The sequence below is a fragment of the Anolis carolinensis genome, chromosome 2, assembly GCF_035594765.1.
Source record: "Anolis carolinensis isolate JA03-04 chromosome 2, rAnoCar3.1.pri, whole genome shotgun sequence".
In the NCBI taxonomy this organism is placed as follows: Eukaryota; Metazoa; Chordata; class Lepidosauria; order Squamata; family Dactyloidae; genus Anolis; species Anolis carolinensis.
In genome coordinates, this window is record NC_085842.1 from 258,943,691 (window position 1) to 258,960,448 (window position 16,758).

Sequence of the window (16,758 nt, forward strand, 5' to 3'; positions counted from 1 at the left end):
AACTACAACTCTTTTTAGTCCTTAGCATTGAGCTATGGCAATGTATATCCACTCTAAATTTTAAAAACTTGAACATTATGACAAAGATTCATACAAATTGACACTTCTGTGACCATTGATAATTTAAATTATTCAATTGCATGAAGGAATACTTGTGACCTCCTTCCTCAGTCTCAAGTGCTCATGTTTTCAGCAACAATGAAGGGAAATAGACCACTTAACAAAGTAGAGAAAACATAAATGGTTATCATTTTGTTGTCCAAAATCTCCAGCTGGAAATTATTCATGAGAAATCCCAGTTATTGTGAACACTGCTATTTGTTCTTCCAGAGAACAGTTTACAACTAGCTTATCTTGTTCTGGTCTATGTTATTTCAGTCTGTTCTCTTCAGTCTTCCCATTCTCTTGCTAAAAAAACAATTCCTTTGACTTTTGGTTTTTAGTTACTTAAACTCCTTTTCAAGGGAGGCTGAGTCAAAGGACATGTCATGTGCACTTAAGATTTGAATACAAAAACATTTGTTTTTTTATTTTTCTGGAATTAGATTGGAAAATTTGACATGTCACTGTATAGAGGTTACATAGAATGATTATAAGCACTATCTTCTTTCTGAAAACAAGTAGCAGTATTCATAGACTCTCAGAATCACATAGTTGGATGAACTCCCATAAACCATCATGTCCAACACACATACACTGTCCCTGCTCAGTGCAGGAAATCCAGCAAGAACATCACCAGCTATAGTTGTCTAGACTCTTTTTAAAAGGAGTAAGACTCCATCTGTCTTGGTAATTGCTTCCACTGTGGAAGAGCTCGTCTGTATACTGTACTGATTAGTTTTAGTAAACCTGCTTAACTCAATTTTGACAATAGCTAACATCTTCCTGTGGCATGTATTGTTTGTTGAGCTCTATCATATGTGCTATGCTAAAAACGCTGCAACTGCAATATTGTATGCCCAGGGCCAGCAACGATAAGTTATGGTTACATGCAGTGCCAGACTGAGAGCATCCTCTTAAACAACAAACAAGCTCTAACTACATTCTGTGCTGGTTACATAGACCTCGGATAGCAATTACTTTGTATGCATTAGATATTGCTCATGGACACTTTGAGATTATTTGCTAACTCTGAATAAAATACTGGGTATTAGAATGAATTTTATTTTTCTCGACCTTTGCTGTGAGTAAATTGGACTGAATGTGGTGCTGGGGCTTTATGATTTAGCCAATGTTATTATTTGTTGTTTGCTTATCTTCCAGCTCCATGTTTCAATTGGGAAATTGGGTTGTGACTTCAGTCCTACATACAGATTCATAAATAAAGGAAGAGCTTAGCTCAAAATATAGTGGTTACTATCTGATTTAAAATATTCAGTATGAAGTAGGTCTTGTACCTACTTCAAGGATCCATTTACACTGATGGGCTAGCTAATCTTAGAATCAAGAAGCATGGCTATTTAGTGGAACATGAATTCTAGAATCACGTCTGGAATCAGGCTCTATCTGCATTATCTTTATGAGACAATCGCATCTATTGAATCCACAATTTATGTTACATTGCTTCTTGAAAAACTCATGAATCCATAGGATATTTATATTTTTATTTTTCAAAGTTATATGAAAATAATTCTACGTTTGAAAGAGTTTTTAAAACCTTGAAAAGGGTTATTTAAAATGTTGGGGAAACCAATGAACACACTCTTCCAGATAGTCAATAATCTTGGTAAACATCAGGCAATTTTGTTGATTACATCCCATTGTTCTCATCCCAGCAATCAGAAAGGCTGTGAGTATATGGAGGTTTCACAACTATTATTTTTCTGCTTGAGGTTTAGTTAACTATGGTGGAGGCAGGATTTCTTTCCTTCTCTATCCTTTGCAAACCTACATGTGAAATTGTATGTTTTAGTAATTCCCAGGAAGGGGAACATAAAAGGAAAGGGGGGGGGGGGTCTTGCCTTGGGATTGAAAGTGTTGAAAATGCATGGGAAATGAGGAGCATTTGAAGATACATTGTTTTCATATTTCAAAAAGAACACCTGATCCAAGCAAGCACAATGTCCACCAAATCACAGACGACTTGCCAATACAGATGAGCGCTGTGTTAGATCACTCATATATATTTCTACTGTTTATAGAAGAGTCTGAAATCCAACAGAAGGTCCTGAAGAATTTCACCAATTCTCTGTTCAGTCTTCTATACCATCCCTCATAAGGCTCAACAACACACCCACCACCAGTTGGAATTAGGTGTTGATAGAATATAGGCAAGAAAGAAGGAACTATTTAAAGGAACTACTCAATCTATCTCCAACATAAACAGAACTTCACTGAGTGCAAGTCTGATCCAACCCAATGCCTTTAGATAATTTGAGTCTAGTTAGAAATAATTAATTAGGTGTCCCTCTGAAAGGCTGTAAAACAACATTATTTTAAGTATAGTCTGATCCCACACCCTGAAACAATACAGGGTTTTGTTCATCCCGGAGATTGTAGTCCTGAGGCCATTGCTCTTTTCCTTTTCCTATGAGTTCCCGGAGAGCTGTATCTTGTTCCTCACGCTGTTTAACAACTACATGAAAGTGCTGAATGAGGTCAGCTGGAGATGTTAATGGCAAAATCATCAGTATGGGAATGGTTCCCAGCTCTGTTTGTAATCCTAGGAACGAGGTGAAACTACTAAATCATTGTCAGTGACTGTAAGACAAAACAAGCTGAAACTTAATCTTGACAAGATAGAAGTGTTTCAAAAATATGAACTAATTGGGGTTGAATTTAAAGCTGCAGCTAGTGCAAAATTTGGCAGCCAAACTGTTCTCAGTTGGGTATTTTAGAAACCATATCAGTTTACTAAATTGTAATTGTAATAGCATTGACTTCCAAATGGACGTTTAAATGGCCCAGGTCTGAAAAATTGCCTCCTAAGTAAGATTGCCTGGAGTTTGAAAATCTTGAGATAGCCCTTGTTGTGTGTTCTAACATTTTGTGAGGCTACATTGTTTGTGTGCATGTTTAGTGTATCCTTGAAGTGACTGGCTTGACCTTGAAGGTGCTGGGGGCGGCGACGGCCGATAGGGAACTCTGACTGGTCCATGAGGTCACAAAGGGTCGGAAACGACTGAGTGAACGAAGAAGAAAGATGTTTATGTATATACATATATACAGATTTCTCTCTAGCAGCAACCTGACTGCTAAAGGAAGAAAGGCTGTGTCCATCACCCTTGAGCTTCTAACAGGCAGCTAAAATAGTGTTGTTCTGCAGAGCCTTTACTCTATCAAACTGCTCTATCCCTTTTAATGGTTTGGTTTAACATTACTTTTAAGAAGTATTCTTATTTCCTTTTTTAAATATTTTTAATTTTTTTCTCTAACTATATTACATACTCATATTATTTACCTTTTGTTAGCCTTCACCTAGTGCTATCCCTTCACCCCAGACCAGCCAATTATAATATTTATTTCCAAAATTCCATTGTTTCTTTTACAGGTTTGTTCCCCTTACCTTCTACATATACAAACACTATCAATTTTCCCCATATCTTCCCAAAATCATCCTTTTTTAATAAACCCCTTTTAATCTTAATATTACATGTCAATTTATCATTTATCACAATATCCCAAATCTCCTTATACCATTCTTCCAATTGGCACTACCTCCTCCTCCTTTCCATTTTTTGGCTATTAACAATCTTGCTGCTGTTACCAACTTGGTGATTAGTTCCTTTAACTCTTTTGATATTTGAATATTATCCATAAATGACAACAGTGCTCTTTCAGGTGTTCCTATTATTTCTGTTTTGGTGATTCCCTTTATTTCTTTAAAACGTTCTCCCAAAATTTTTGAACATATTTACAGGACCACCACATATGTATATATGTACCAATTTCCTGACAGTCCCTCCAGCACTGCTTAGAGTATTTCTTATCAATTTGATTTAATCTAATTGGTGTGAGGTACCATCTCCAAACTACTTTATAATAATTCTCTTTTATTCTTACAGACATGTTTTTTTATATACGCATGTTCCACATTTCTTTCCAGATTTGAGGGTGTATTTCCTTATTGCAATCTAACTCCCACATTTCTTTAAGGTGATCCTGCTCCTGTTCTTCATCTATTAGCAATTTGTAAATATCACTTGTTATACCTTTACTTCTTTCTTTTCCTTTCCTCCCCCCCCCTTTGACTATTCATCTTCTCAAATTTTGTAAGTTCTCTATTTACCTTATATTTCTTTCTTATTTCCCTTGCCCATCTTTCCAATTGTAGAACTTTATACCACCCAATACTCCCTCCTGATAGTTGATTCCTTATCTCCATTAGATTTTTCATTTTTGATTCTCAATTCTTTAATTTCATTATTCCTTTTTCTTTAAATTCTCTTTCTAATTCCCTTTTGAGATTCATTGGGAATTTTTTTTGTAATTAACACTGGTGTTAATGGCGAGATTGATGGTATTAGTTTTTCTTCATACTTGGTCCAGATTTCTAATATATTTTTCAAAAGGGGTTCCCTATTATATTATACCATTTCCTCTCCGAATTCCTGGTTTTTCCTATGAAGAAAATATTCTCTAATTTCATATCTAAATCTTTACTCTCTTCTAACCTCCTCTTGTCCTATAATCCCTTGAATAATATACCTTAATTTGTTTGCCATATAGTATAGTTTTAAGTTTGGTATTCCCAGACCTCACTTCTTTTGTATTTTATACCATTTTTCTTTATTTATTCTAGCCCTTTTATTCCCATTACAAAAGGTATTTATCATATTCTGCCAATTTGTAAGTTCACCAGTTGAAATTTTAATAGGTAGCATTCTAAACAAAAAAATTATTTTATGTAATTTTTTCATTTTTATTAATGCAATTCTACCTAACCAAGACAGTTTAAGCTTGGTAAATTTAGCCAGAGTATCCTTAACATTTTTTTCTTAATCTGATTATATTATCTCTTTCTAAATTGCCAATAATATATGAAAATATATGTTAAGTATTAGATATGTTTTGTTTATTCGTTCAGTCGCTTCTGACTCTTCGTGACCTCATGGACCAGCCCACGCCAAAGCTCCCTGTCAGCTGTCACCACCCCCAGATCCTTCAAGGTCAAACCAGTCACTTCAAGGATACCATTCATCCATCTTGCCCTTGGTTGGCCCCTCTTCCTTTTTCCTTCCATTTTCCCCAGCATCATTATCTTCTCATTGTCATAATATATCGTCTTATCATATATATTATAGTTCCCTAGCATCATTATCTTCTCCAAACTTTCCTGTCTTCTCATTATCATTATATTTATTGATAAGCATTGTGATATATTAACTGAAGATTTATCTTTAGTTGTATTCACCTTGTTGGTGGCTTTACCAACAAAGACTCATCTTATTTCAGCACTGGGCTATTTTAGATTAATCTTGTTTATTTTAAAAGTTTGTTATCAACCATTATTATTATTGAAATGGAATGGAAATTCATCAATTTTCTGACTGAGGTAAAATTTTGAGTTCGTTCCAGACCCCATGAGAAACTTATGCAGGAAAAATGGCACATCAAAATTTTCTACAAATTAGTGTTTAGAACAGTGGAAGTTGCGTGAGTCCAACTCTGTCCAAAAAATCACATGAACTCAGAAGAACATTGTAGATTTAAAAAGGCAACAACTTACATTGGTTACAGCAGACAATAGGTTTGGTGACCCACTCATGAGACCTGAATATTGGCATCTATCAACCTGCCTCCGGTGGCCTAGAGGATAAAAGCCTTGGGACTTGAAGGTTGGGTTTGTGACCTGAAGGCTGCCAGGTTCGAATCCCACCCGGGGAGAGCGTGGATGAGCTCCCTCTATCAGCTCCAGCTACATGCGGGGACATGAGAGAAGCCTCCCACAAGGATGGTAAAACATCAAAATATCCGAGCGTGCCCTGGGCAACATCCTTGCAGACGCCAATTCTCTCACTCCAGAAGCAACTCCGGTTGCTCCTGACACACACACACACACACACACACAAATAAAAACCTGCCTGTTGATCAATGAACTTGTTACTCCGGACAAGAGCTAAAAATCCATGGAATGACAATGGGAGATAGCACACGGAGACGCTTCCAGGTGGCTTCACTGCACACCATTTAGGGGTGATGCAGAGGCATCCATCCTGCAGCCATTCCAGATCCACCTCTCACCCACCACAAGTCCCCAGTAGGGGACCCCTCTAATTAAATGCTAATACTAGGGGGAAATTTTCCTAAATAATTCCAGATCTAGGACCCATGCCAACCCACCCCAACATTATGACAAACATAAAACAGAGATGAGCGAGTCAAACACAGCAATGAGGGTGGGTGAGTAGGATCCAAGCTAAAAGGTTTAATATATTTCAATATTCATTGGTTTTACTATTGAATGACCCAAATGTTACATAGAAGGAAAAGAAATTGAAATCGATGGAAACTGCAGCCACATGAAAAATTTTACTTTTGTTTTTTGATACACAATTGCTGCTTTTGACATAAAAAGAGCAAAAAAACAAAAATCTAACACAAAAATGTACAAAATTCAGCAATTTTGCACAAAAATGGGCATAGAGTTTTGTAGCTTGTATGAGATTCTTTTTTTGTGAAGATTTTTACTCATACGGAATTGTTGTTTTCAGCAATCCTACAAGAAACATACACATGGCTGCCTGAAAACACAAATTATTGTTTGCACAAACTCCACAATTTGAATTTTATACCATTTATTTTCTATGCCAAACACTACAATTTTAGGGAAGTCTGTATGGTTTTGAAGAGAAGATGCACAGTTTCCAGAAAACTTCCCTATGCCGGGGCGCTTGCCCACAGATCTGGTTATCCAACAGATTCAGGTATCCAAGATTCGGTCCGCCCATTTAAATCGGATAACCGGAACTCTACTGTATATGTGAATGGGTGTAGTGCAAGAAGAACTCACACAGAACAGCAACTCTTGCCTAGTTCCTACTATTTTCTGAAAGGAAGGCAATGAGTTCCATGAATTTCAACAACACTCAGCCATTATAGATTTGGCAGAGCACCATGTTATCACTTTGCATTTTTTTAGTTCTGCTTTTAAACTAGTTTAAAATATCCATCCTCATGATCAACCTTGCATGTATCCCCCCAAACACACACACACAGTTAAATCATAAAGCAGCTCATCAGCTCATTACAGTTTTACTTTTAAACTGACTAAAAAATTCACCAAATATATTGTGAACAACTTCACACATCTTTTTACAGTGCTACATTTTATAGACTTTTGGAGGTAATTAATTTTTATGATCACTTACCAACAGTATCACATGGTTCATCTTTATGTACACAGAAATCCTTCCTAAAATCAGAAGGAAAAAAAGAGAAAAAAATCTGTCAGAGTACTAATAGCTGTGAGGTCCATTTGCACATAATTTAATAGTTTAACAGCTTTTAGAAAAATCTTCCATTAAAAAAAAGATTACAAAGAGCTTAAATCTTGTGGCTTAGAGCTCACTATGTACAAAAAGCCTTGCACTATTACCTTTTATTTGCTGTATATGTAATGTCAGCTTTACAATTCGTTCTAGCTAGCTGAACTTCACTGTTTTTGCTTGACTTCCTCACTGAAGCCTCCTTTTCCTCTTTATCACTTTCTAGATACATTGATCCTGATATTCTAGGGCTAAAAATTAAGTTCCAGTCATATAGATATAGTTTCAAGAAAATGAAAAATCAAAGCAATGAAATTATCTGAATAAATAGAAACCCTACAGAGCTTCAGAAAATTCTGGACTGTAGTTTCTTGCTTAGAATGTTTTCCACATTTATAGATCTGGATAAATAAGCTAATAACAACAGAAAAAGCAATAGGTATAGTAATTCCTTGAATAATGAATTGATGATGCACTCAGGTATAATAAAACTGATTGAAATAAGATATTATGTGGATATTTGTTCTACATCAGTGGAAAATTTGCAACCCTAAAACGTTCATGACATTTGAATTCTATTTTAGGACTCGTCATGAGATGACATTTTAACACAATATTTCTGCTTTCCATTAGATTGTACCATTACTTCATATATCCTATTTGTTGACACTGAAGCCCTATTTAGTCACTATGCCTGCATACACTAAAGGAACAAGTTGAAAACATTTGTTGTTGTTGCTGCTGCTGCTGTTGTTATTATTGTTGTTGTAATTCTTTTTATACTGTCTCTCCTGATGGGGTGCAACAAATTCAAAAACTTATGAACATCAAATATACAATAAATTACATAAAAAGGTTTTCCTCTGACATTAAGTCTAGTTGTGTCCAACTCTGGGGGTTGGTGCACATCTCCATTTCTAAGTCTAAGAGACGGCATTGTCTGTAGACACCGCCAAGATCATGTGGATGGCATGCCTGCATGGAGCACTGTTACCTTCCCACTGGAGCGGTACCTATTGATCTACTCACATTTGCATGTTTTCAAGCTGCTAGGTTGGCAGAAGCTGAAGCTAATAACTAGAGCTCACCCCGCTTCCCAGATTCCAACCACCGATCTTTGAGTCAGCAAATTTAGCAGCTCAGTGGTTTAACCCACTGCACCACCAGGGGCTCCAACAATAAATTTTATATATATATATATATATAAAACTTCCACTAAACACAGATACAGACGAAAAGGTCCTCTGGGTGATGCTTGCTAATTGGGTTCTGGCAGGTTGGAGTACCTGAGTGTCCTAAAGGGTGGATTGTGCAGAAGGTGATCCTTAGGCAACCCGGATCCAAAACATGTTAAACCAAGTACAATGACATTTCAGTTAAAATAGTGGTTTGAGCACAGAAAGTAGGAAAACTACATATTTTTTTCTTTGCAGGAACACATGACTGTTTAGCAGTTACATCCTGTTCATCAGTTACAATATTTTAAGCTAGACTTAATATAATATAATTGTAGCAGATTTACAGAATCAGAGTTGGAAGAGACCATAAGAGTCATCCAATTCAACTCCATGCCATTTAGGAAAATACATTTAAAGCCATGAACAAATTATTGTAATGCCAAAAAATGGAAAGCACAAATACTGAAACATTTTAATTTTTCTTCTTCTTTTTTCTTCTTTTTTCTATTTTTTCTCCTCCACTATCTGTTTTAATATGTATGAAAAAAGACCTAATAAAGATTATTTAAAAAAAACAAAAACAAATACTGAAACATTTCCAAGGCAATTGAGATTGGGGTTCTGGGAAATCAAACATAAAACACAAATAAAAGCCAGTATCCTAATCAAATTAAAACAATTAAAACCATGTGACCATTACAAAGGGGAAGTTTCAAGCCAAAGTCAGAGCCAGTCTGTGTTCAAATTAATATTAATCCATCAGGTCATATCAGCTCATATCTTAGGATGGGCCAAATGATTGATCCCACAGCCAGGTTTTCAGCTGCTTCCTGAAAGACATGAGCGAGGGAGCTTTCCTAATCTCCAAAGCCTTGAAAATATTTTGGTCGAGGCACTGCCACACTTGAGGGGCATCATCTGTCATATCTCGGATGATGGAGCTCCAAGATGATGGTGCAGGATCTTGGCTGCATATGTTTACGCTATTTGCATAGAAGTTACATAGCCTGCCTCAGCATACAGACCTTTGTACAATAACCTACACGTAGTTTTCCTGCATGTATTTTCTGTGCGAAACCCAAAAATCAGTGTATTTTTCTGCAGGAATCAATGTACTTGGCACCAAATTCATGGGTTTTTTTCATAAATATGTTTTTCTCCAACAGGAAAACCATGAATATATTTGCACAAATGGATTTTATATGTCCTGAAATATGAAGATTCTTGAGGCTATTTCCCTTCTCCTCTATGAAGTATAACAAGTGTTATGACATCTTGCTTTCATTAAAGATTCAAATATTAAGTATTCTTCACATTCCTAGTCTAAGAGTGTCAGGAATACATTTACATTTTATCATTGATATTAACATCAACCCATATTACAAAAATAAGATTAAAACGTTCAATATAAAATCACAAAAAATGTAGTTTGTCAAAGCTTCAAGATTTATAGTAATAAAATTCACTGAGTTAGATTACATGCAGGCTTTTGTTTTGGCTGAATTCTATCATGGTTGAGATATACTTCCAAATGTTTAATTACGAGAGTTTAGGGAAATACAACAGTTATGTTTTGGCAAGAGTGAAATGTACTTGCATCCTGTTTGCATTGAAACAAATGTAAAACATTCCCTAAGTTCCAAGAATAAAGATGTATTCCTTTGGGAGTAGACTACCCAATAAAATTTGTTATACTCTAGATAAATCTATAAAATGTTTCATTATTTATTTGTCCTTTTCAGAGGAATGTAGGAGGATCATTATGTAGCATTTGAATTTTAAACATATATTGCGTCACTAGTAAAATAACTGTTCCTGAAATCTTTGAGTGGATTTTGTATTGTCTGAAATTTACTGGCATCACTTTCAACTGCCTTAAAGCCTTAGTAAACCAAGAGTACCAAATACAGTTGAAGCCCTAATGATTCCCATCCCAGCTTTAGCCTATTGTCTCACAAATCCTCCCTCACTCTCTCTGATTGTATACACAAGCTTATATCAAATTTCCTTAAAAGATTTTGAAAACTCAAAATATTTCTGGATTGGAGCTTGATTTCTCAATCATTCTGCTCTTTCATCCCACTTAATGGTCTATCATGTATGTCTAAAATAATATCACCTATGAAATCTGAAATCTACAATAGGGAGTTTACACAGGGTTTTTTCCTACTATAGGAAAAATCATGTGTTTTTTTTACAAGTGATTGACGAAGCTTATAGAGGGAATAAGAGACCTTTATTGAAATGGGAGTGCAGTATAATGTTTAAGAGATTTATGACTGATTTCCAAACCTTAAACAAAGTGACTAATGACAGAAAAGAATCTGCAGCAAGAATGGGCAACTTTGATTCTGTCATTTCCATAAATTATACTTTACTCATAAATTTTTAAACCTATTAAATGCAGCACTAGTAGAGATCCTTGGGGCAATGCAAAGCTTAAACATCCAGCTACTCAAGATAAAGCTTACTATTATACAGGAATCTCTTCAAAGAAACAAATAAAACAGGCAGTTAAGGCATGTAAAGAGGGTATACATAACAAATGATAAAAAATACATCAGATGAGAATTATTTAGGGGGAAACTCTGCACAGTAATTCTATTCAGAAAGTTTTTATAGAATTTAAGCTAGTTATTTCAACTATATTTTATAGTTTACTTCTATTAGCCTTCATTTCTAAAGCAAGATGCTATTAGAATTTAACATAACAGTAACAAACCCAACATTAAAGTAACTGATTAAAATATTTTAAATTAATCAGATATTATCCCTATGCTACTAATTGAAGATTAGCTCAGAAGCACAACATTAATGAAAATTAAAAATAAAGGATCCCCCTCCCATTTCCATGGTTGTGCAGGCATCTTTGTTGATGCTGGAAAACGCATCTGGCAATCCCAAGGATTTCCATAGCCATCTGCTACAGTGACTGGAGGGTGGCATTTCCCCTTTGCCACCAAGCATATGAAAAAAGGGGATGGCAGCTCCGGCCTATGTGGACAGCAAACCAGTTTGGCTTAGAGCCAGACCAACCATCCACCCTCATCCCAAAGTGTGAGCTGCTCCAGTAACCATTCCTGGACATGATTTTGACATCCAGGGATGACTTCTGGTTCCATGTGGCATTTGGGGCCAGTGTAGACAATACCTAAGTTTTGTAGGTATTAGAATTTCAATGAATTTCAGTGAAGAATTTATGAGTGAAAATTCTTCACATACTTTCAAAACAACATAGACTTTATTAGCTCCCATTTCATTTCTTGCTGCTTGATGACATGTTTCCACAACATGCCAGCAAAACCTTTTATTTTGTAACAGCTTCTGTGCTTTCAAATATTTGAAAGATTGTTTGCCCAGTTCTGGATTTATTATTTAAAACACTTTTTTAAAAAAATCATTGTTCATATTAGTAATCTATATATATAAAAGAGTGATGGCATCACGGCAATTCACAAAACAACAAAAGTACAGGCCCCCCAACCTCAAAATTTGACAACACAACCCATCATCCACGCCTCAAGGTTCATACAACAAAAAGAAAAGAAAAATAAAGTCCTAATTAGAGGGAGAGCAATAATTTTTTTTATCCAATTGCTGCCAGTTTAGAGGGCTAATATCTGCCCACTTGGTTGCCTAGCAACCAAGGGACAGCCAGGTTTCAGTTAGGGGACAGGCCGATTTAGGCCTCACTTAGACTTCTTCCACAGATTATCTAATTTGCACTGGATTATATGGCAGTGTAGACTCAAGGCCCTTCCACACAGCTATATAACCCATTTATAATCTTATATTATCTGCTTTGCACTGGATTATCTTGACTCCACACTACCATATAATCCACTTCAGTGTGCATTTTATACAGCTGTGAAGAAGGGGCCTCAGATAATCCAGTTCTGAGCAGATAATATAAGATTAGAAATATACAGTAGAGTCTCACTTATCCAACGTAAACAGGCCGGCAGGATAACTGAATATGTTGGATAATAAGAAGGGATTCAGGAAAAGCCAATTAAACATCAAATTAGGTAATCGTTATACAAATTAAGCACCAAAACATCATATTATACAACAAATTTGACAGAAAAAGTAGTTCCATGCGCAGTAATGCTATGTAGTATTTACAGTAGAGTCTCACTTATCCAACACTCGCTTATCCAACATTCTGGATTATCCAACGCATTTTTGTAGTCAGTGCTTTCAATATATCGTGATATTTTGGTGCTAAATTCATAAATACTGTAATTACTATATAGCATTACTGTGTACTGAACTACTTTTTCTGACAAATTTGTTGTCTAACATGATGTTTTGGTGCTTAATTTGTAAAATCATAACTTAATTTGATGTTTAATAGGGTTATCCTTAATTCCTCATTATCCAACATATTTGCTTATCCAACGTTCTGCCGGCCCGTTTATGTTGGATAAGTGAGACTCTACTGTACTGTATTTACAAATTTACCACTAAAATATCACAATGAATTTAAAACACTGACTACAAAAGCATTGATTATGAAAAGGCAGACTGCGTTGGATAATCCAGAACATTGTATAAGCGAATGTTGGATAAGTGAGATTCTTCTTTAATATGAAATAATTACTGGGATAGAATAATGCAGAACAATATAATCTCTAAAACCAGGACAGTAAATAAACAGGGGAATTCCACACAGGAAACAATCAGGGCCAGCTAACACCTCCCAACAAAGTATTCCCATCATCAAAGTCTGGCAAATCCTGTTTTCTCAGGGCCACAGACAGTAGAAGCACATAAAATATCGCAAAAAACATCACTCTGAAAACAAGGGTATTCCAGACAGGAAACAATCAGGGCCAGCTAACACCTCCCAACAAAGTATTCCCATCATCAAAGTCTGGAAAATCCTCTGTTTTCTCAGGGCCACAGACAGTAGAAGCACATAAAATATAGCAAACAACACCACTCTGAAAACAAGGGAATTCCAGACAGGAAACAATCAGGGCCAGCTAACACCTCCCAACAAAAAATTCACTCAGGGAGGAAACAGCCAGGCTTTAAAGCTGCAAGGCCATTACATCCTAATCATTTTTCCTAATTGCAGCATTCATACTTGCCTCCAACAAACAAAAAAAACCAATCAGAAATATTGTATATTCACAACCTTTAGGAAATAATATCCCCTGATGGTGCAGCGTGTTAAAGCGCTGAGCTGCTGAACTTCTGGACCGAAAGGCCACAGGTTTGAATTGGGGGAGCGGAGAGAGCCCCCACTGTTAGCTCCAGCTTCTGCCAACCCAGAAGTTCGAAAACAGCAAATGTGAGTGCATCAATAGGTACTGCTCCGGCGGGAAGGTAACGCCGCTCCATGTAGTCATCCCACATGACCTTGGAGGAGTCTACGGACAACGCTGGCTCTTCCGCTTAGAAATGGAGATGAGCACCAACCTCCAGTGTAAGACACGACTGGACTTAATGTCTGGGGAAAACCTTTACCCTTGACCTTAACTACCACCAATTCCTCAATACTTTATTTCCCATACCACCATACTTCGCCACAGCAATGCGTGGCCGGGCACAGCTAGTATTATTATAAATCTGAAGATCATATTTATATTTTGAATGTTAACTTAGTTAAAGAATTTAAAAGTACTTACATTAAATTAACTTTTACTTTAAGAAGCAATTCTTAAATTATGGAACTGACTACTTTATAGCTTTAGATATAAATTGAAAAAGTGTTATATGGAACATTATGACTACTTTCTTGAAGATTCACCACTGAAGAAAATTTATGAAACATTAAAGTTATCTTCCATACATCTTTTTTTAGTCTCATTCCCTTTCATATCTTCTTTCTTTTATTTGTTTAGTTTGAGAGAATGTTTGTATCACGCTCACTATGTACATTACCTGGTAATTAATATGGCTGCATCGACTGGTGACACATCTTCACCCCAGCTTGTTGACATCTCTAAATGGATATCATTTTTCTTACCAAATTCTTCATGCTGCCATTTACAAAAACTCTCAAGCATTTTTTCACCATGATGTCCAATATACATATCTGCCTGAAAAAATATAGTATTTAGTTTAAATGAAAGCACCTGCATAACATATAACAAAGCATTTCAAAAAATGTTAACAGAGAAGCCATATCTATATCTACAGTAGAGTCTCACTTATCCAACGTTCTGGATTATCCAACGCATTTTTGTAGTCAATGTTTTCAATGCATTGTGATATTTTGGTGCTAAATTCGTAAATACAGTAATTACTACATAGCATTAATGTGTAATGAACTACTTTTTCTGTCAAATTTGTTGTATAACATGATGTTTTGGTGCTTAATTTGTAAAATCATAACCTATTTTGATTTTTAAAAGGCTTTTTCTTAATCTCTCCTTATTATCCAACATATTCGCTTATCCAACGTTCTGCCAGCCCGTTTATGTTGGATAAGTGAGACTCTACTGTATTGTAAAAAAAAAAAAACCCAGTTGCTATATACTACCACCCTGGTAAATGAAAATATTACCCTTCATACTTTTCATTAAAACAAAAATCCTATTTATATAAATGTTTGATTACTGATGTATTTTAGTTGCTTCAGACAATTGGTGCAAATAGAATCACATTGATTCAAGCCATGAAAGCCTTCAACAACACATAGAATCACATTGTTTACAGAGATGTTTGACCGCAATTAATTTTCAAAGATTACATTCCAAATTCTGGATGGTGACGAAAGAGAATGTTATAATCACTCATGGTAGAGGGGTGCATTACACTGTTTAACACAACTTCCCCTTTCAGCCCTGCCCTAAATTGTATTGACAGGTACTGTATATGCTTTATTGTTTATTGATTATTCCACATCCCTTATATATATTGTTTACTCTAAAATCTTTACATGGAAAAGACAAATGCAGTACTTTCTTACTGGAGTCTCATGAAGCAGAACAAGCTTAGTGACTCGAAGGCTCACTTGAACTCCAAGGCTCTTATGTTGAAAAAGATTAAACACCTAAAACCAAGAAGGAACAAAAGAGTTAAAATATATCTTTAAAAATTAAAATCATATGCTGATGGGAACAGAAACTTATAATTTTGTGTTTGATAAGGTACAATTTGATCCTGTTCAGATTAGAGCACACAGATAACTTTATTATCCTTGGTAATGCCACAAACTGTTGACCTCTGTTTTGTTTTACTGAACACACAGGGGATCTCAGAACAAAGTAATACCATGAAACAATAATGGGCAAAAGATAGGTCAATATAGTTGAAAATTTACAAATATCACTAATAGGGTTTTAGGAAGAGATTGTCAGGGTATTGTGTATTGTGAAATGTTAAAATCAATCTGGATTCAGCAATCATGGAGTTAATGAGAGTCTGCTATGATTGATGTATCACAGGACCAATGGGGTCAAGTGTGTTTTGACCGGGACTTACTATCTTGGTTCCTGTGGAATGCGAGGGAGTGAGGAGTTTTTCCTGTGTAGAGCGGAGAACAGCGATGAGCAATGAGCTGCGTGTGTGTGCATGGGTGCTTTCAGCAAGCACTCATGGAGGAAAGGACTGTATTGACTCTATTTGTAAATAGTTCATGTAAATAAAGTTTAATCAACAGTTGGACTTCGTCTGCTGGAGTGAGTTTATCCAGTGCTGTTTTCCACACGGGGAAACAGTCTGGAGAGAAGGAGGCAGACCGGGATGGTGAATTTTTTGGATTTCACTCTGCTACCCATCATCCCCGCTGACAGAGATCTCTGTGAGAAAGACACACTGAGATCTCAGAATAATAATGCATGGTTGTTAGTATCAATGTATTCCTTTGCTGCCAAGTTCCAAACTTCCCTACCATGTTTAGAATTGTTAGAATAAATCTTCTTGCTGCATCTGCTCCATGATATGAAACCATAGCTGGATCCGCAACTACTACAGTCTCCACATTATATTCTTGAGGTAATTTATAGGAATATCTCTTTCCCCTTCCACTCTCTGTTCCCTTTTGACCTTTGGCTCTTCTTTTCTCTGCAACAGAACCAGAAGACAAACATTTGAACATATGAAGCTTATTTATTTCGTGTCAAAAGCATTGCATAATAAATAAGTTTAAAAGTGATAAAATAAAGGAAATCACAAGCAGCTAAATAGATTTAGACCAA

General features: G+C 35.9%; 1 protein-coding gene across 3 annotated transcripts in view; it reads right to left on the bottom strand.

The window, feature by feature from the left end:
- Positions 1-16,758, bottom strand: part of adamts19 (ADAM metallopeptidase with thrombospondin type 1 motif 19) — a 139,282-nt gene that overhangs the window by 84,686 nt on the left and 37,838 nt on the right. For all 3 annotated transcript variants that reach the window (XM_062972125.1, XM_062972124.1, XM_062972126.1), the window contains 4 exons: positions 16,452-16,624; positions 15,528-15,611; positions 14,498-14,655; positions 7,311-7,354 (listed from right to left, as the gene is read on the bottom strand). In XM_062972125.1, coding sequence (XP_062828195.1) covers positions 7,311-7,354; positions 14,498-14,655; positions 15,528-15,611; positions 16,452-16,624 — 459 coding nt within the window. The remainder of the gene's footprint in view (positions 1-7,310; positions 7,355-14,497; positions 14,656-15,527; positions 15,612-16,451; positions 16,625-16,758) is intronic.